Here is a 21,093-nt window from a genome sequence, read left to right on the forward strand (position 1 = left end):
AAAAGGGAGGTAATCTTCTTCAGGCTCCCAGCTGATTTCAAGTGCTTTGATGGTTTCGTGGGGAGACCTTGGAGGACTTCGAGACAGTTCGACGTCCATTTTCTGAGCTCGAATCCTCCCTTCTGCAGAAGTTCGCTCAGTTCTGCTCGCATACGGATAGCTTCTTCAATGCTTTCAGCTCCACCGATGAAATCGTCGACGTAGAAGCTCTTTTTCAATGCTGGACCACCTACCGGGTACGTATCACATTCATCCACCTCTAGTTGCTGGAGAGTTCGTGTCGCTAAGAACGATGATGGACCTAAGCCGTAAGTAACGGTCAGTAGCTCGTAAATCTGTACTGGTGAATGTTGGGAGAATCGCCACAGAATGCGTTGTAACGATGTGTCCTCAGAGTGGACCTGTACCTGCCTGTACATTTTGGCAATATCTCCGACGAGAGCAACGGGAAAGGTTCGAAACCGCAAGATGATGTTCAGCAGATCGTCCTGCACCACGGGACCTACGCAAAGAGCTTCATTGAGGGTGAAGCCGGAAGAAGTTTTTGCAGAGCCGTCAAACACAACCCGGACCTTGGTCGTCGTACTTGCTTCCTTAATTACAGTGTGGTGGGGTAGATAGTAGGTTGGAGAGTTGCGTTCGTCGTCCACTTCGACCAGCCGCATGTGGTCGAGGGAGAGATACTCTCGCATGAACTGATGATATTCGTCCTTCAATTTCGAGTCTCGTTCCAGTCGTCTTTTCAGATTTCCGAATCGTCGCTGCGCACTGCTTCTGGATTCGCCAAGCATCGGGGGGGGGGTTGTGCTAGCCGAGCCTACGATAATCCAGCCGAAGACGCTGTCAGCCAGAATCGGAAGATTTCTGTCAAGCTGCATGCGTGCAGCGCTGAGGAAGAAGGAGTAGAAATGCCGAGCACCCAAAACCATGTCGATCGGTTGACTTTCGTTGAAGGATGGATCAGCCAGAAGCAACCCCTTCAGAATCTTCCATCCCACAGTTGAAACACTTTGCGAAGGGACATTTGCCGTCACTTTGTCCATCACCAAGAAGTTGACACCACACGAAAAGTCACCCGTCCTTAAATGTACCTATGCGAACACCGATTCATGTGCCGGCTTAGATAGCTTGCCGGCTCCCTGTACCGTAACATTTACGGGTTGTCGCCGCAATCGTAGAATTTGCGCCATGCGATCCGTGATGAGATTCGGCTGAGATGCACTGTCCAGAAGTGCACGAGCTAGATGTTCCACACCGTAGGTGTCGATGACCATCACAATGACAGTGAGAAGAAAGACGTCTTCGCGAGGATGTTGTAGAGCAGAACTAACTTCGTCCACAGGAACATTCTCAGTAGCAGCCACCGTAAATTGCGTAGATGACTCGACCACAGAAGATCCACTAAATGGCGTAGTCGAAGCGATTGCACCAGGACTAGAGGAAGCTCCTTCGCTAACGTTTTTTCGGGAACCATCGCTCTGCCCGGAATGAAGAAGCGTATGGTGACGTCGATTGCACTTCCGACAGCTGAAATTTGAAGGACAATTGCGGACAAAATGATCACCCTTCAAGCAGTTGTGACAAAGGCGTTTGGAATTCACAAGCTGCTGACGTTCACTCGGTGAAATCCGATTGAATTTCTGACACTTCGTCACGGAATGCGACTGGTTGCAGGCGATGCACTTTTCACCTAAACTTGCAGTCGATGCACACGAAGTAAAGCGGAACTGAGAGTGGAGATGATTCTTCTTTGGTGGATGAGCTGAAATACCAGAAGTTGACGCTGATTCTACTGTATGATGGTTCACAGAGATGGATTCTAGCACTCGTGTTCTCCGCTGCAGAAACTCGATGAGACAGGCGTAGTCCGGATTCGCTACCGTCGACGCATGGTCCTCCCATGCCTTCAGTGAATCATCGAAGAGTGCCTGCACATGCCGCTTCTTTAGCAAGTAGTCATTCGAATACCGATTCTCCAATGTCTGCCAAGCCAAAACGTAGTTAAAGGAACTGATACCAATCGACTCGATCAACTGAACAGCTTCTCCCTTGACAGCTGCCCGCAAATAGTGAAATTTTTGAATATCCGGGACCTCCAGATTTAAATGAATGAGCGCCAAGAATGTATCATGGAATGCAAGCCATTGCATGTAATCTCCATCAAATTCGGGCAAAGAAATCGTCGGCAACTTGATACCAGAGAGAGAGTGGAGGACACATATAGGGGAACAGGGCTCCGATTGTTAGGAATAGGAGGCAATTTTGAAATGAGACTGGCTTTTATTTCAAATAGCCGACGTTCAAAGGATGCACGAGTGGCAGTGTGTTCTGCCCTACCTTCCTCGGTTGTGTCGTTGTCCTCAAGCTACGCCTGTACTGTCTCCAGGTTGTTCCATACTCCATTCAGGTACTCGAGCCTCAATGTCACCTGCGTCACCGATCCTAGCCACGGCACCAAAAATTATGAAGTCGTTTACCCTACGTTGTGATTCCTTTTTTTCTGCGAAGTCACCAGAATTTTCCGGTCGGGACGAGGGTGATAATGGGTCCACTTACCCTATTTGCAGCAGGCAAGTTTACCTGGCGCAGGTAACGAACATCACCGATGAGCAGCAGTAGAACGACGATCACCCAATAGCAGCTCGCAATTAAGGCGAGCGAAAAACAAAACTGCACGGGAAGCAGCGAAAGCTTACAGTGACTGCTATCATCAGTAGAACCAAACAGCAGCAGCAACGAAGAACTTACTACAAGAGTTTTCGGGCTGACTAAACACTGCACTTTTTACTGAACTGAACACATTTATTCACCTACATACGGGTTACACATTACATGCACTTGAAAACTAATTACACTAATTAAGGGATCGAAAGAAGAGCGATCTCGTCTGGTTGCAGGTTTATTTTCGACTGAATTTTCTGTGTCATTCTCACAGTGTGAGCTAATGTTGGCTCACCACATCGTATCATCCCGGTTGCCAGAAGGGCTAGAAAAACCGGTATAACTGGCGCCCGGTAGCACCGATCCTTGCGTGAGAATGGAACTTCTCACGCAGTGGGGCCAAACGTTTTGCGTGAACCAACACAGCCCTTTTCAGGGTTCTACCATGAAGTAAAGACTATTTTTTTTAATATTTTCCGTTACCGATAGCAACAGTGAAAATTTGAATTGCATTCGATTGCAAAATTTATGCTTGGTTAACTGTAGAGAACCAATCAAATCACAACTAATGAATGCTTTTTCAAAAACATTTTTATCGTAATTTATAGTAATTGTGTTCTCTATGGAACCTGTTGCACAATTTTTGAGAATATTCCCTAACAGATCGCGCAAAAATCTATTTATCCTGTTCAGTACAGCGGCAATAATTGACGTTAAAAAAACAACTCGAAAATGTCAGCTATTTAGGATTTAGGAATGTAAGATGCATTTTCTCGCAAAGGTCCCTTTTCAGATCCAAATTATTATAGGTATTTTCTTACTTCTGATTAATGGGTCATATGTCACCTTGACTCATGCACATCTATTCGAAAACATAAATTTGTTTTCATTTTCCAAAAAACTAGGGGTAAGTAATGTCCAGGATATTACAGGGTGTCGATGCACGACAATTATTTTGTATACAAGTTTTCTGTATAATATTAAAAAAATCCTGACCAAACATGCTACTTTTACTGGTCATTCGCCAAATTTAATTCTCGATTTACTGAACTAGTCTGCATTCCTCAACTTTTATCGGCAGAAATTTACAAAAACCATATACCCTTATTGACAGGTGTTCATAAATATTTTTTGCGGAGACTCGGTAATAAAATTGTTTTACTGAATTGATTACCGAACGGGATACTATTCAAATTTTACTGCACCCGTTGTATCAAACTTAATGTGTAATTTTAGCCGTTGGAATAGAGATGAGTAAAGCCATGTCAAGGCTTTACTCATCTCATGTAGATTTTGGTACAAATATTTCGTTAAAACTCCTTTTCTTCTTTAAGATATTAACCTTTTAACTTTATGGCATGACAATATTGCAAATTTAGTATCTCAAAACCAGCGATGATAATTGAATGAATTTTTGTACACTTATGGAATGATATTTACACTATCTCATAAAAATATTTCTACAGTGTAATTGTGTGAATAATGGTAGTTTTCATCTATTTAAAATTTCAATTGTATTTTTTCTTGTGTCCTTCACGCTAAAATTTTCCAAAAAATGTGAGTCAAATTACGCGGCAATCTATCACATTTAATAATCTGTATTGATATTTTTTTCATTTTTGTTCTTATCGAGAGTTGTGGAAGATTTTGTAACAGTGCGCTCCTTCGACGCATGGCCCACTTTGATGCAGCCCGAGAGAACTTACATATTTGCAACGCCACACGTCACAACGCCCTCATGCGCATTGCTTTGGAAGAGTGTATCTCGTGTCCAAAATTGCTATCTCTGGGATCAAAACAAAACAGATAAGCTTTTCTTTACGAATTATTGAATTGTCCGAGTAATTTGCATACTTTTTAGCGTTATTATATTTTCCAGAAGTTATTCATTTTTCTGTCACACAACATATTGGACCGCCGTGCTCGGATATTGGCAGCCGCTGTGCAAAGTGGGCAAGTTTGAACCTGCATTGATATGATTTTTTGCAAATTGACATACTTTAAGGACATTATTCATGCGAGCCACAACATAGCTTCTACGCCGCACACACCCCTCTTCCATGCCTAACCATGTATCTGACATGAGCAAATATAAAAATACGTTTTTCAATACACTAACCTTGCCGGTGTACCACGAAACTGCTAGCTAGAACATTTTCCTATACAATCAACCCGAGTTTTTGACGGAATTCCATCTGTAGCTCTTATTTTGTGCGAAAATATCACCCCTCTTCACTTGGGGTTTCTTTTCGAAACGCTTTTATTTTTCTTTTTCTCATTTTCAGAACACTTTTTCTAATGCACTTCAATCACACACCACTGAAAAAACACCCGCGAAACTTTAATCGTTTAATAACTAAACTTCAAATTTTCTACCAATGTGCAGATTACCGAAGGAAAATGTCCGAAAATTATTATTTGTGCGTTTGAATTTTCACTTCGAATTCCATTTTTTCTCAATGTAAACAAGCGCGTCGGTGCCTAGCAACAAGCGTGCCTTGCTGGCTTCCACATATCTTCACCTAACAGAATAGCGTCAGCGCCGACTTCGACTTCGCCGTATCCGTTGAGTACTAAAACGTACGACGGATACTTTGACGCACCATGCATATACAATGGCAGATTGCGTTGCGTTCAGATCCTGTCAACAGTTATTGTTTTTCTTTTTTTTTTTTCAAGCATGTGGGTTTCGAAGCAATTAAAAGTAATTGGCCAGATTGTGAGAATCCGGAACGAATCATGGAATATGTAGGTAAAGGATATGTCCATTGAAAATAAATCGGAAAATGGAAAAGTAGGAAATTATGAAAATTGGTTTTTCTCTTTTTCCTAAGATTATGTGAAACGTTTTCTTTTTGGAAATAAAAAACGATTTGAGTTCAAGCAAAACTCTGCATCTGTACATTCTGATAAATTGAATCAACCTCTAAAGATAACAAATATGGACCCAAACGCAAAGAATTTTTTCTCTTACAATCATTATTCTTTTAATTTTGAAAAGGTATATTTTTGCAAAAACCGCGTTAATTGGAAAATCCGCGTAAATTTTTTTTCCAAAAATAATCTCTTTTGTTGAGTTTTTTACGCGGATTTTCCAATTACGGCGGTTTTTTACGCGGTACGTATCCCCAGCGTAAACAAAAACCTGGGTGTAGAGATGTTTTTAGGATTTTTGCACACTAAAGAGCCTCTTTATTTCCACTCTTTTATGTGTGCAGCCATGGAATAGAATGCACACATGGGAGCCACACACATCGAAGAGAAGAGGTTTACTGTAAAAGAGAAGAGCGGTGGTTCGCATGAAAAGTGCAAAGAGCGTTTTTATGCTTCTCTTTATTCGCTCTGAGGTGTATTCCATCCCTGCTACGGGCCTGAATACATTGCAAAGTTCGAGTGACCAAAATTCGTATATTTCGAGTGCAACTAGAATAAAAGAATCTGAAAACATTCATGAGTGCTAAATTTGTTTTATTTCGTTGGTTCATCAATTAATAAAGAGTTTTGCCCATTTTAAGATGTTGGAGTATATAATATGAAAAAAAATATTGCGAATTTAATCTTGAAATAATTTGAAGCAATTGAAAACTAGTATCACGAAAGATTTTTTTTAAAAAGCTCCGCAAATATAAGGTAAAAATAAAATTTCGGTTTTTTGTAGTTTATGTACCCAAAAACCAAACGATATACTCTAAAAGTATAACAAATGAGGGTTTTATGAGTTCAGAGTACAACTCATTTCAACTTTAAATGGTTCGGTGGACTATTACGGCTAAGTAGGCAAAGTACGAAAAAAAATCGAGTGATAAAATTCACCCTGTTTAAGGACAATATACAAGCGAGCCACAACATAGCTCCTACGCCGCACACACCCCTCTCCACTGCCTAACCATGTATCTGACATTGAGCAAATATAAAAATACGTTTTTCAATACACTAACATTGCCGGTGTACCACGAAACTGCTACTTGAAGGACGCTAGAACATTTTCCTACACAATCAACCCGAGTTTTTGACGGAATTTCATCTGTAGCTCTTATTTTGTGCGAAAATATCACCCCTCTTCACTTGGGGTTTGTTTTCGAAACACTCTTATTTTTCTTCTTCTCATTTTCAGTGCACTTTTTCAAATGCATTTTAAGCACACACCAGTGCAAAAAACATCCGCGAAACTTTAATCGTTTATTAATAAAACTTCAAATTTTCTGTCTATGTGCAGATGACCGAAGGAAAATGTCCGAAAACTCTCATTTGTGCTTTTGAATTTTCACTTCGAATTCCATTTTTTGCGTCGCCTGCTTTGATTGATTTTTGTTAAAGAATGTTTTCAATTTTATTTCCATTCTGCTACATTTTAAAGACTTGCACATATAGCAAGGGAAATTCCAATTTATTAATAAGGGAGAGTCGGGGCTTGAAATCATTTGTTTTATGTTTTAAAAGTTAAACCATTTTTTCAATAATAAGGCTGTTAAGTGAAATTGTTGCATTTAATCTCAAAAATTATTTTGGTCGCCATTTATTTCCACTATCATTGTAATGCTATTAAAAACTTCTTGGGATTAAGTAAAAGTTTTGGTTTTCTAATTACCCGTAGATATTACGTTATGAAATGGCAGCATAATTGAAATAGTGGTTTTTGATCAAATGCCATGTCAAAAATAAGATTAAATGTTTAAACTCTTCTTTGATGTGAAGTGAAAGTTATAGTGGTTTAAAAAGGAAGTTTGTGCTTATCAGCCACTAAAACCTGAAAAGTAAGTGCAAGTGGGCCTGGGCAGGTGTTTTAACAGCATAAAACATTGGTTTTAATTGTGCTGACAGATAAGGTTATGGTTTGAAGTAATGATGTCATTTTTATGGTTCGAATAGGTCTGTCAAAAAACATTATGGACACCTTCAGAAATAACTCAATACTCAGTAAGGATCTGACAAGTCAGTCGAAATAAAAAAACTCTATCGAATTGAAGGCACGCTCAAACCGATATGGCGTGACTTAATTTCATTTCTTTTGTTTTCTTTCTCTCGGTTGTCCAAGAAGTCATTCCTCTAACTGGTTGTTAACCGCGTTGCTCTCAGCCGTCGTTCGCTTCCCCAAGTCAAGATAAATTGACAAAGGTCAGCGCAGAAACCGATACGATAACCAACACACGCCAGTAGGTATAGGTACGAAAAAAGGACCATCTATCTAGTTGGTGGCACCGCAACCGGTTTTGCGATGACTTGTTTGGAAGTTGACGGTTTGTGCGGTGGCGGTGACGGTGTGAAGTTCAACTCATTCCCTCGGCAGGGAATCCGCTAATAACTGTCCGCGAAAATATTTTATTGAAACTTTATCGTTGCTCTTTTTTTTCCTGCGACGGCTGAACGATGGAGGGCTAGAAGCTACTCGCTGCAGTCGGAAAAGAGTTGGGCCGAAATTGAACTTGACTCTCGGTGACGGCTAGCTGGTAGCGACGACGTCGACAATGCGTGTTGCCGAGTTGAGCCTTTCTTACCAATTCGGGGATAACTGGGTTAAGGTGAAAGTCAGCTTGGTTTTGTTTGAGGCGTTGGCACGCGTGTCATCTGAGGTTGCATTGCCGGATTAATTGGTGACGAATTCCCGTTCTTGAACTTTTGAAAGTGGTATTTCACGTACGCGATCGGCCATGTGGGAGAAGCGAGAAAGAGAACTTGATTATGTCTATAAATCCGACATTGATTATAAAATAATTTCTCGATTGCTTTGATTATGTTTCTTATACTAACATTCCCGTCCATCCTCAATTGATCGAAATAGACATAGCTAGACTGTTGACAATGTTCTGCATTCCTCAGTATCCATCACTCAAGTTTCTACCTATCCTTGAGCTACTGTCCGTCCTACTCGAATAGCAGCAACAATCCCTCCACTCTATCCATCCGAGACCATTATCGTTAGTTGTCTGCGCACCTGATCCGAATCAATGGCCAGTGAAGAGGGGTGGCAAAAATAAAGTATACAAATCCTAGAATAATTACGCAACGTGGAACTCCGACACTTGGCAGTTGAAGTCGTCGTGTTGAAATCCATCGGATGCAGTACCGTTTTCAAGTATCAAGTTTATACTAATTACACTCGTGCGGCTCAGCTCATTCATTGACATGACTATACACATATGGGGTATACTCGATCGTAGGTCAGGCAATGAAATAGTTCGTTTATTAACCAACCACGCTGGAACTGCACACCGCCCGATAGATACCTAATGTTGTGATGCGCTTGTGTTTAGGTTGAAAATTAACAGCTTATTCATCATCCGCAGTGGCAATCAATATTGCCAAGGGAAGCCTGGTAGCCAAGAAGCTTTAGAACTAACGCGATTTGTGCATAGCCTACTATTTACATTGCGTTTAGTTTTTCCGCTTGCCGTTTTTCACCAACACACAGCCCGTTTGTCAGCTCTAGGTCGCATCAGCCTTCACAAACACCAACAATGAATCGAACGAGACACGAAAAGCGGCCGAGCTTAAGACAGAACTTCAATCCATCCGTTCGAAGGCTATAATTTCATTTCTTTTGGGGGGCTGAAATAACTCAAAACTAACTCTAGAAGTATCGACCGGCGCGCGAGATTGCGTCAAATCCGCGATCATTTGGTACACGCGGACCGATTCTAGCAGTAGTAAACAAACAAGTTTGATTTTTATTACCGCCAGCTACCGCATACCAAGTTGCAACATTTATCGGTTATTGGTTGCGAACGGTGAATCAACTTTTCCGCTCTGACGAATGGTCTAGAAAAAAGTGCTCTGGGGGGAATGGCTAGAATCGCCTGATACCAACAAGTAGAGAGTGTGAGGGTTTTGCTATGTGACACAGTACTATTTGCCTAATTGAGGCCAAACAGATCCGCAGTTGGCCGAGGATTGAAACAGATTTTATGTTCGGATGACAGTTTGTTTTGCATGGCATGCTTGACGCGTTCTAGAGACTTATTATCGAAAGGTTAAGATATGTGGAAGTCAGGAACGCACGCTTGTTGCTAGGCACCGACGCGCTTGTTTACATTGAAAAAAATGGAATTCGAAGTGAAAATTCAAACGCACAAATATGAGTTTTCGGACATTTTCCTTCGGTCATCTGCACATTGGCAGAAAATTTTAAGTTTAGTTAGTAAACGATTAAAGTTTCGCGGGTGTTTTTTCAGTGGTGTGTGATTAAAGTGCATTTGAAAAAGTGTTCTGAAAATGAGAAGAAGAAAAATAAGAGTGTTTCGAAAAAACCCCAAGTGAAGAGGAGTGATATTTTCGCTAAAAATAAGAGCTACAGATGGATTTCCGTCAAAAACTCGGGTTGATTGTATAGGAAAATATTCTAGCTTCCTCAAATAGCAGTTTCGTCGTACACCGGCAAGATTAGTGTACTGAAAAACGTATTTTTATATTTGCTCATGTCAGATACATGGTTAGGTAGGGGAGATGGGTGTGTGCGGCGTAGGAGCTATGTAGTGGCTCGCATGTATAATGTCTTTAAGGAAAGAGAGACTATCTCTCCCACGTTGGATTACACTCTTCAAGTGCTTTCTCCACCTGTTTTATTACATCCGGAAGAGGGTCCATTATGTGCTCCCTATATGGGCCAAAAGAGTTTTGGTCTAGGATGCGGTGCTGAGACATCTATTTCAAACAGTTGTGTCGACGAAAACATTTCCACTGCGTCAGTTACATTACATGTCTGCTCAACTAAAAGAGGCGGATGACGGGAATCTATTTCAACGAGCAATTCATCCACTGGCGGCGCGAGGTGTTTTGCCGCTCGGGGCAGAAAGTTTAGTTTGTCGCCCCTTTTATTGCGACCGTATCAAAAGGGTTCGAATTGTCCCCACTTTATTCAATATGTAACAAATACGATGCACTGGTGCCTTTTAGCCGAATGTCGATTGGCCGAACGCAGTTAAGCTGAATGAACAATTAGACCGAATGCTATTCTATTTATCTGAATAACTATAATTTTTGTCTTAAATTGAATACTGATTATTCTTATATTTACAATATTCGTATCTATTCAATATTCTGTTGATCTGTTGTTGTTTTCCTTCTTTTTAACATGAGCTGTTCTTCCTATATACTTCTTTAATAGAAGTCTACAAGAACATTATGCAATTATGAAAGTAGAGCTTGATAAGGTATTATTTCAGTGAGAAAAAGAGAATTGTTGATAGACGACATATCAGCAAAATTGTGGAGATTGCTATCTTGAATATTTTTGCTAAACTCTAGAAGTTAAAGCTCGTTATATTTGAGATGCGCAGCTATAATGATTGGACAAGAGCCTAGACATTACACGAATAAAGCCCCGATTTAAATCCAAAGTATGTCTTTAGGGACTATTGAGTTAAGACACCGTGCCAGATGTCCATTGTCCTCAAAATGTTTGTCAATTAGTCAGCATCTTCTGATAAGAAGCGCTATAAATTTCATTAAATTCAATAGATCCTTTAACAATTTCACCTCTTATTTCTTTATTTCTGGTTATAATTGGGCCGTTTGCTCATATTACCCTATTCCACACATTCGTATAGTGACTTTTTCAATCCTCAGATGCACATAAAAGGAGCGCCCCAATTCACATAAATTTACATTGAATTACATGTAAAAATGTGAGTTGGTCGGCTTTTCCTAGGTCATTCAGTCTGAGTTTTACATCAAAAGATTCATAATATTTAATTTTACATATCAGAACATGTAAAATCCTATTATCAGACAGAAAAAATACGTCGATATGTTGTTTACGTCAAATGTAATTTTCATTTTTCCTAAGAGTGTAAGAGAATGTTGTTAAAATATATAAACAAAATTCATCGTCAATTACACCAACCTAGGAAAATTTATACGCACTCCCATTATCCGGTATCCGGAGCAATGAACAGGAAATCTTACTAAAGAAAATTGATTTGAATTTTAGATTTGTGTATTAAGCTTCTCAGATATTTCCGTATCTTCCTAAAAAAGAACGGACCGTGATTATCAAGCCTCAATGAACATAGAAGCTCAATTATTACCTCCTCCGCGAGTATAATATAAAGGCTGCTGAACATCTGCTTGATCGGTTATATAACTGATTTGAAATTAAAATATAGTTAATGAAAATTCCGAAACCATCGAACACAACAATCCGTGACTCGTCAAAAATAAATAAGTGGTATCGAGAGAATTTAATATACTGGTACTTGTAGGAAGAAAACTGGTTATAGTTATTTATAGTGCCAAGTCATTGAAATACACTGTCATAAATGTGGTATGGAACTGCAGCTCGACAAACCTTTTAAACTTCCAATTTCTAGTGGATTCATAACTTTACATCGAATGAAATTGCTTACAATCAAATACCTTTTGCTTCTTGAACATGATGTCTTCCAAACGACCAACACCTGACTTCAGTAAATCCCCGTCAGTGTGACTTGATTCGATGATACCACCGTCAATCTCAACGTCACACGATGGAATATAATGGCGATACTCACAAGAGGCCATCTCCTTAGCTTACGTCTAAGTGTATCAATGATAACGCGAAGCTTATCTTTCTTGACTTTCATGATATTAAATCCTTCGCAATTCGTACAACATTGGCGGCTTTATATTCCACATAAAGAAAACTATCGATGGCCAACAAGAATCTTGAGGATAAAATATCATTCTTGTGGATTTCGAGATAGAGTGGAATTAGTAGAGCTTTGTCAATACTATAACAATTTAGAAAATAGAATTCACCCAAGGCACCAACACTCTGGGATATAAACCTAAAGTTCTTGAGGTTTGGTTCGTCGAAAGCAACATCATGCGCCGTTATTTGATAGTTCAACCCAGATAGTCTGCGCATTTTATTTCTTCTCACACCACTTTCTAGATTGCTTTCTAAATATGATACGCAATTTTATACGAAAGTAGTAAATATTTTGCCAACTGAATATTCCCAAAAATGTGTAGTTCCCTTCAGTACAACGAAAGTTGCTAAAATTTCAAATATTTCACTTCTTTTTTCTCTGAAATCTAAAAAACTTTAGTTCTTTTTTGACGAACACCAAAACACCCCACCTGTTTTCTTTTCCTTTGGCAGATATTAGATAAGAATAACCAACCGATGTTTTAGATTTAATAAGATCGCCATAAGCAACCAACAGATCTCTCGCCTCGCTAATCATCTGACGAAATGTAAATCTTCTTCGCCGAGCCCATTCAAACGGTTCCTGATACAGGAAGCAGTAGAAATCAAACTTAATTTATTCGCATGCCTTAATATATTGGGACTCAGACGTTTAGCATATACATGAATAAATAGGAATCCCTTCAAGCTGCTAGGCCGGTTCTATAATGCTTGGCATCTACCGAATTTTACTGCCGGTGCGAAATTAACTTATGGCGAAAACAGGTTTCGCTTCATCGTTGAACTTTTCGAGGGAGTAACCAAAATTTATCAATCTTGATCAGCTGCTCTGCTTTTCATACTGTAAACTATGGTAGTAAAATCCCAATATATTTAGCGGTTTTCTTTATGAGCATCCGGGATGGTCGCTCTGGTTTCTGATACCGATCCAATAGAATAGATGAAACATAAAAATCTATCGAAGAAACATCACGAATTTAAATTGGATTTTTTCTTAGAAATAATTTTTTTCTTTCCGCCATATCATGCTAAAAGATCATCACGTAGGCTAGCTAAAATTTCACTAGATGAAAATTTATGATAATTTGAACTAAATTATCAGTGAGAGAAATAGTCGTAAATGATCAGTATTAGACACAAGTGTCTTAAATAAATTAATAATAATTATAATGATCAGTATTTCGTATCTCGATCGTGCTGGTAAATCTCGTTTAGGTATAAAAAAAACTCTTGTTTAACCTGCTCATCCTTCACCATAAACCAGTGAGAGAGGTTTAATCAGTTCCATAACCGCGTGTAAACACACTTACCAGCACCCATCATTAGCTAGTTCTGCGGTAGGATGGACCAACCAAGAGCGTGTTCAAGACCGAAACATCACACACCCAGCATCTTCACACGCCAAGCGATCATATAATTAAAAATTCAGAAGCATAATTCTACTCTTCATGATGCGACAGGAACGGACGGATCTGGGTGTGACTTTCGGTTCGAAACCACCTGAGGATACTGTTTCGCTGTCGCATTCAATGTCATCCTCGTCCCCAGGGGTTCGGTCAACTAGTGTCGCGTCAACCGCGGACGCATACAATTAGCCAAGTTTGCCAATATTGACACTGACTCTGCGGGGCTAGCATATGATAAATCTTGTATTTTTGGTTATATCCACCAGGGTCAGTTAATTTATGAATGAAAAACAAAACAAACGAACGATCGACGAAACCTCGCTCAACCGGTAGAATGAGATAGTGATATGAAAGAAGAAAGATGAAAGATGTTATAAGTAGGCGATGATTATTATACAACCTACCGAATTGGTGTGTTTATTGTCTGTCGAATAAACAAACATTTCGAGTTATGTCAATGACTGGCCATGAATCGCGCTTCGTTCGTATTGGCGGGGCAAAACCAAATCGTTCAATGTCAAGACCATATATTTTGACTGTGAAAATTTCACGGATCATAATTTTCCCACAGAGGACAAAAATTCACATCAACATACTAATTTGTCACCTTACTCTCTTCCGGTTTCAGATTACCCCAGCAGCCGGATTCTGACGGGTTGCGGCTTCGAAGGCCGGTCAAGATAAAGCCACCTCATTCTGGGGGAAAAGGCGCGGGTGGAGACGACGACGACGACGACGAGGACGACGCTACCTTCAAACCCAGGACGACCCGGGGGCTGTCAACCACGTGATGGGATTGCACAAAAACTACTTCAAAGTGGGACAAAATGCTAGCAATCAGCTGTTTGGCCTGCCGCCACGTGGCCCAAGTGGGCCTACGCCGCTATCGATGCTTATTTCGCAGGGAGCGAAATTCAACAACAGTAAGTAGACCTATTGAAGAGTTATCATTTGCTTCAAAAATCAGCACCAACGGAATCCATCGGCTGGGGAAGATCTCGTAAAAAGTCAAGGATCATGGGCAATCAACATGCAACGCGACACTGTCCATAATAGGGCAATTAAAAAAACCTACATCGTAAAGTGAAAAATGTCACCGCTTCGTACTGTTCGAGAGGGGAAATTTCGCATCGGTCATCGGTGTTCCTTACCGCAGCAGGCTGGGGATGTAAATCATTTTCTTAGTTACGACTTGAGATGAACTTATGACTATAGGCAATGAGTGCAGATCAACACCTGGTTTCTTTCTGTCAGCACCCCACGAAGAAACGGAGCGTCTCCATCAGCGGCAAAGCCTACTGTGGAATGCTCATTAAGTGGTTTACCGCAAACTGCTTGGTTACATACGACGAGCTACCTCATTTGTTCTGGCAACCGCCCTCTTGGGGAAGTGCAATTCTCGTTCTCCTTATGTTGTAAATGTGCTGGATCAGCAAATGCACTGAAATAAAAAAATATGTTGAATTCATCTTAATTATTTTATAAGCAAATTTTTAACATAATTTCTATGTGCAAATCACATCTGCAGTCGATAGATGGTTTTACTTTCGTTCATATGAAATGCCAATGCAACCTTTTGGTTTTAGTTAAAAGATTTTAAGTAAAATACCATAAAGGATTATTGATTTCGTTCATAAATCTAATGCGTTATAATAATATCTTTTAAAAACATTTTTTCTGCATGAATTAAAATTTCTGCTCTTGCTGAATATTAAATTTAAAAAAATAAAATCTTACCCATTACAAATTATCCTATGAAAGTTACACGAATGCGAAACTTTTCGCTTGAAACTAATAATTAGAGTCAATTTTGTAATATAAATTGAACGGATTATTAAATAAATATTAAAATCATTGAGCAATAATGACAACTTTGACTCAAATAATAATATAGGGGAGCCCGGGGCTATTCGGACCTACTTAAGCAAATGGCCCTTTTAGGTGAATAGATGTGGAAAAATTTACCGATCAAAGGTCCTCATTGTTAGTTTGAAACCTCAGCTACATTTTGGTGCCAAAAAAAAGGTTCATTTGCACCACTCAATGGTAGCGCTAGACGACTATTTGCAAACCTCTACGTTTTTCCATCCTTTTACAATGTAGGGGAAATTCGGACCGTCATTTTTCTTTAATTTGTTTTCAATGGAATTATGTTTACCTATGAAATATTTATAAGAGACACTCCTTAAGAAGCAAAAATAAATAATTTGCTTTACAAAAACTTAATCTGGTAAGTCACAGCTGTCGATTGGCGACCCATGTATTTTCTTTACTGTGGCGTGTACTATAGTATGCGCAGCCACAAGCCGCTAAACGGTGGTGGACGGAATGGGGGGTCCGAATAGCCCCGTACGCTCATTTCGCACAAAAGTGGGGAGCGTCTCTAAAATATCTGCGTTTTCACCCAAACAAAAATCATTCCAAAAAATAGGAGCCTCAAGCTTTCCAAAACACTTACCATTCATTGTTTCACTTTTATTTGTTGATTTAATCACGGTTTTTCCATTATAATGATTTTTGTTTTGAGAATTGCAAAAAAACGAAACACGTTGTATCTCCTTTCTACAAAGAACAAAGAATCAAATTCAGTTATCAAAATTAATGTTTCAGAACAGCGGTTCCACCAATATGTACGATAGTCAGACAGTCTTGCCATTTTCTGAGAAATCGAAGAGGTCCGAATTACCCCCACTGTCTTAATAGCCCCGGGTCCCCCTACTTATTTTCCGATACTATCTTTGTTACCAATGTGACTTTTTTTTGTAAACAAGAATATACAACTTTACTCTTGTGTCGTTGTTTGGATCCCATAATTTGAAACATGGTATTAATACCAGTCATGTCTAACAACATTCATATGCTTCATACCGCTAAAGGTGGTGAAACTGTGCGAAGACCCTGCATCAGGAAAGAGCCATGCAATAACTGTAAAAGTTATAAAATACTAACAACCAACTGAATTAAACCACGTTAACCACGAAATCCTACTTAAATATGGATGGGTACAATATTTGGCAGGATATCTGCCGCTGCGGTCAGAATACTTTTTACGCAAACACTGATCTTGGAAAATAACAACCCGCAAAATCTATTAATATTTCCATTGGCTTGTCAAATTCATCTAAATATAACGAACTACCATCACAACTTTCTTGAACCGAGTTGACTTGGTACATTCCAAGCGTCCAATGGAGCGTCGAGCTGTAACGAATGCTGGCAAGAGGTGTCTTGATCGGCAAGTTGGCTTCGGAGTCGTGTCAGCAGCTAAGCGATACCCAGGTGGGTAGATATCCTCTCGTCTAACGTTGGCACCGGATACCGTACCGATGGGGACGCAGCAGCTTCTGGTCTGGCGAAGCTCCGTTGGACGAATTTCGCTACGTTAACGGTAATATGGCTAGTACTTGCAGTACCGATCCTCTTTCCACGAGATTTTTAACGGCGCTTTGATCCTTTCCATAAATCGTCGGTCATTTGAGTGAGGATGGAATGGAGCCGTTGTCTAGTATTCGATGCTGTTTGAGATGTCGAAATTGGCAAATTCGTTACTCGTGAATTGGGTCCCATTGCTACTAACTAGTATAAGAGGTATACCCGGCCAAGCAAACAACCCAATGAGGATGTCGATGGGTGCTGCCGAGGTTAAACGGGACGTTTGGATGATCTTGGAGAAGGAATCAACGGCGATCAGGTAATAGACGTTTTCGATAGGACCGAAATAATCCACGTGGACGAGTTGCCACGAAGCAGTCGACGAAGATTGGAAAAGTGACCTGGCTACGGACGCACACTTTTGGAATGCCTTGACAAAGTTATCTATGTTAGCATACAAACTGGGTAGCTTCATGCAATGGCTTTCATATGCTGAATGCCAGGATGGTCACTAGAGTGACAGGAAAAAATGACCTCTATCGGCCCATGCCTGAGTCGATTCCTAGTCTCACCAGGAGCTCCAAATTTGAAGCAAATCTGACAAGACTAACTACCGGACCAACGGCAATGGAAGCAGGATTGGACAAAATACGACGCCAAACAACGCATTCGACGACTTCAGGAGAAAGCTGCTGATAAGGCAAGGCGCAACCGAAAACGTCGTAAGCAGTCAAGTCAACGTGACAACGATCGCGCTAACAATAATCATCATAACGACAGTGGTAAGACGTCAGACAAATTACTACTTGCCACGGCGAAAAAACAATTTTCCGTTCCTCCCACAACCACCGAACATCCGATTGCAGGTCTTGCAATACCAGCAGTAAAAACAAATTTCATAAACTTTAAAAAAGGTGACACCATCAACCCGTACCGTTCAGCTAACGAAAACATTCAACCCAAACATATGAAAGTGACACCTACCAGCGGCGAAAATAGTTTAAACACATTGGCAACCACATCTCAACATTCGAACACAGACAGCCAATTTGAACTGGACCCCTTGCACCCTCCAATCGTACGCCTCACGTCACAATCAACGAATGGCGACGGTCGCTTTTTAAAGGCCAGACTTCGCGAACCAAAAATAATGAACATTGTACGCCTATACCTGGCATATATGAAGGACCAACACCCATCTACTTGCGTGGAAGGAATGACGCCGACCAGCATCAAAATGACGCTCGCATCCGAAGGACTACCGACCACTCCTGACCATCTCCTGCGCATTTTCATCGAAGTCTATCAGGAATATGGGCTAAACCCAGACGAAGCAGCAGCAGACCTCGACTCTTATGGAAAAATTTTATCAAGCGAAAGAACCAGGCGCCTTCAACAACTCCGCGAAGCTACGCATAAATTTGGAACGTCGAATTTTCGGAAGTAACGACGCCCTCTATAGAGGAAGAAAATATAACTGTAAGTAATTTAAATATTCCAAAAACTTCTTCGCATCCACAACAGAATTCGACTGAAATTTTGGTCTATTGCCAAAATTTTAATCGAATGAAAAGCCCAGCCAAAATGAAAGAAATCCAACAAAAACTAATTTCATCTTCTTTTAATATAATTCTTGGAACAGAAAGTAGCTGGGATGAAAGCGTAAGAAGCGAAGAAATTTTTGGAAATCAATTTAATGTATTTCGGCATGACCGTAATTTGTCTCTTTGTAATAAAAAGTCTGGAGGAGGAGTCATTATAGCCATAAACGCAGACTTTCCTTCAGAAGAAATAGAAACCATTAAACATATAGAATTTGAACATATATGGGCAAAAGCAGTAATATCAGGAGAAGTGCACATATTCTCCTCCACCTGAAAATGCTCACAAAAAATCATTTGAACTATTTTTTCAAACTGTAGAATCTATCATGTCAAACATGGAACCTGAAGTAAAACTGCATATTTATGGCGACTTTAATCAACGTAACACCAACTTCATCGTAGACATTGAAAACGAATCTATCTTACTCCCTGTCGTAGGCGAAAATGAAACACTTCAATACTTCTTTGACAAAATATCTGAATTTGGCCTGCACCAAATCAACCATGTAAAAAATAAACAAAATTCATATTTAGACCTCTTATTCACGAACTGCACTGAAGACTTCTGTGTTAATGCATCTTTAACTCCATTATGGAAAAATGAAGTATTTCACACAGCAATCGAATATTCAATTTTTATTCATCAAAGCTCTTCCCCGAACGACTTGGAGTATGAGGAAGTGCCGGAATACCATAAAACTGACTTCGAAGAAGTCAAACGTAGACTATGTAGAATAAATTGGCAAACTGCATTGAGTATAGAAGGAAATGTCAACGAAGCAGTGACTAAATTCTATTTAATTGTAACTAATTTAATCTCTGGAACAGTACCAGTAAAAAGAAGAAGAAGAACTCATGGCGGCCAGCAGCCTGTATGGTTCAACCAACATCTGAAAAATTTAAAAAATAGAAAGCAAAAGGCACATAAAATTTACAAGAAAGAACATAGCATTACAAATCGGCAAAACTATCTGGATATTTGCTCCCAACTGGACATAGCCATTAACACTGCACATGAAGAATATAATCGTAAAATCGAGACTGAAATCAAGACCTATCCAAAGAATTTCTTCAATTACGTGAAAACAAAATTGAAAAGTAGCAACTTTCCATCCCAAATGCATTTTGACGGACATGTAGGAAATAACAATACTGAAATTTGCAATTTATTTGGAAAATTCTTTCAAGAAGTGTATACTTCATATTCCGAAACAGACCGCGACCGCGACTACTTTTCATTTATACCTGAATTTTCAAATGACATTGCCGTCCACGAAATATCTGAACACGAAATTACCACTGCACTAAAAAACTTGGACGCATCAAAAGGACCTGGACCGGACGGAATAGCACCAATAATTTTAAAAAATCTAGCAGAAGAATTCACTCTACCACTACTACATATTTTCAACATGTCACTGAAAAATGGAACATTCCCAGAAATATGGAAATCATCCTTTTTAGTTCCAATTTTTAAATCAGGCGCTAAATCGGACATCCGAAACCATCGTGGGATTGCCATTATATCATGCATTCCAAAATTATTTGAAAAACTAGTAAATGACAAAATATTTCAGCAAATCAAAAATCAAATAACAAGCAAGCAGCATGGCTTTTATAAAGGCCGCTCAACAACATCAAACCTTTTAGAATTTGTAACATTTACTGTAAATGCAATGGACAATGGCAACCATGTGGAAACACTCTACACAGACTTTAGTAAAGCATTCGACCGTATTGACATACCTTTATTACTCTTCAAACTGCAAAAATATGGCTTAGAAAATAAACTATTTTTTTTTTTTTTTTATTTTTATTCATTTCGTTTATTTGATAGGCACAAATGCGTTAGCTTGGCGGTGCCAAATGCTTTTGTTTTTACTTTTTGGATATCTTAAAACTAGGAGGTTACAATGTTGAAATATTTTTTTTTACAAAGGAAAGAAAGTTTACAGCTATCTTAAGACTAGAAATAAGATTCAATATACAAAAGAGGGCCAAAAGATTTTTTTATGAAAAAAATTTAAAACAAGGGATTCACTTTGATATACAAGAGGGGGAGTAATAGTATTTTACGAAATATTTTACGGTTATCTTAAAACTAACAATATAGTTTAGTACACAAAAGGGGGAACAAATATTTATGAGAAATTTCACAGAAATCTTAAAACTAGGGATTCAATTCTATTTACAAGATGGAGGACAAGAGTTTCAATAAAGAGTAAAAATTATAGCTATCTTAAAACTAGGAATACAGAATACTAATTTGAATTTTTTAACTAAAACTTATGCTTGGTCAAGATATTCAAAGGGTGGCTTATTTCCGCATCAGTGTAGCAGCAGTTGTATCAAAGACAGGGGAGAGACAGGGAAAGAAGAGCAAAACTTGCAACTTTCGCTCGAACGGCGGGGGGGGGGGGGGGGA

General features: G+C 39.5%; 2 protein-coding genes across 2 annotated transcripts in view; one reads left to right on the forward strand and one right to left on the reverse strand.

Annotated features, from left to right (window-relative positions):
* LOC131687315 (scavenger receptor class B member 1) overlaps positions 1-21,093 on the forward strand; it is a 157,662-nt gene that overhangs the window by 71,079 nt on the left and 65,490 nt on the right. Inside the window, exon 2 of the mRNA XM_058971392.1 lies at positions 14,321-14,615. Within this exon, the coding sequence (XP_058827375.1) occupies positions 14,483-14,615 (133 nt within the window). The 5' untranslated portion in view covers positions 14,321-14,482. The remainder of the gene's footprint in view (positions 1-14,320; positions 14,616-21,093) is intronic.
* On the reverse strand, positions 1,092-2,150 carry LOC131688422 (uncharacterized). The gene has a single exon (XM_058972627.1). It carries the CDS (start codon positions 2,148-2,150, stop codon positions 1,092-1,094), a length of 1,059 nt encoding a protein of 352 aa, XP_058828610.1.

This window comes from Topomyia yanbarensis, chromosome 3 (assembly GCF_030247195.1).
Source record: "Topomyia yanbarensis strain Yona2022 chromosome 3, ASM3024719v1, whole genome shotgun sequence".
Taxonomy (NCBI): domain Eukaryota; kingdom Metazoa; phylum Arthropoda; class Insecta; order Diptera; family Culicidae; genus Topomyia; species Topomyia yanbarensis.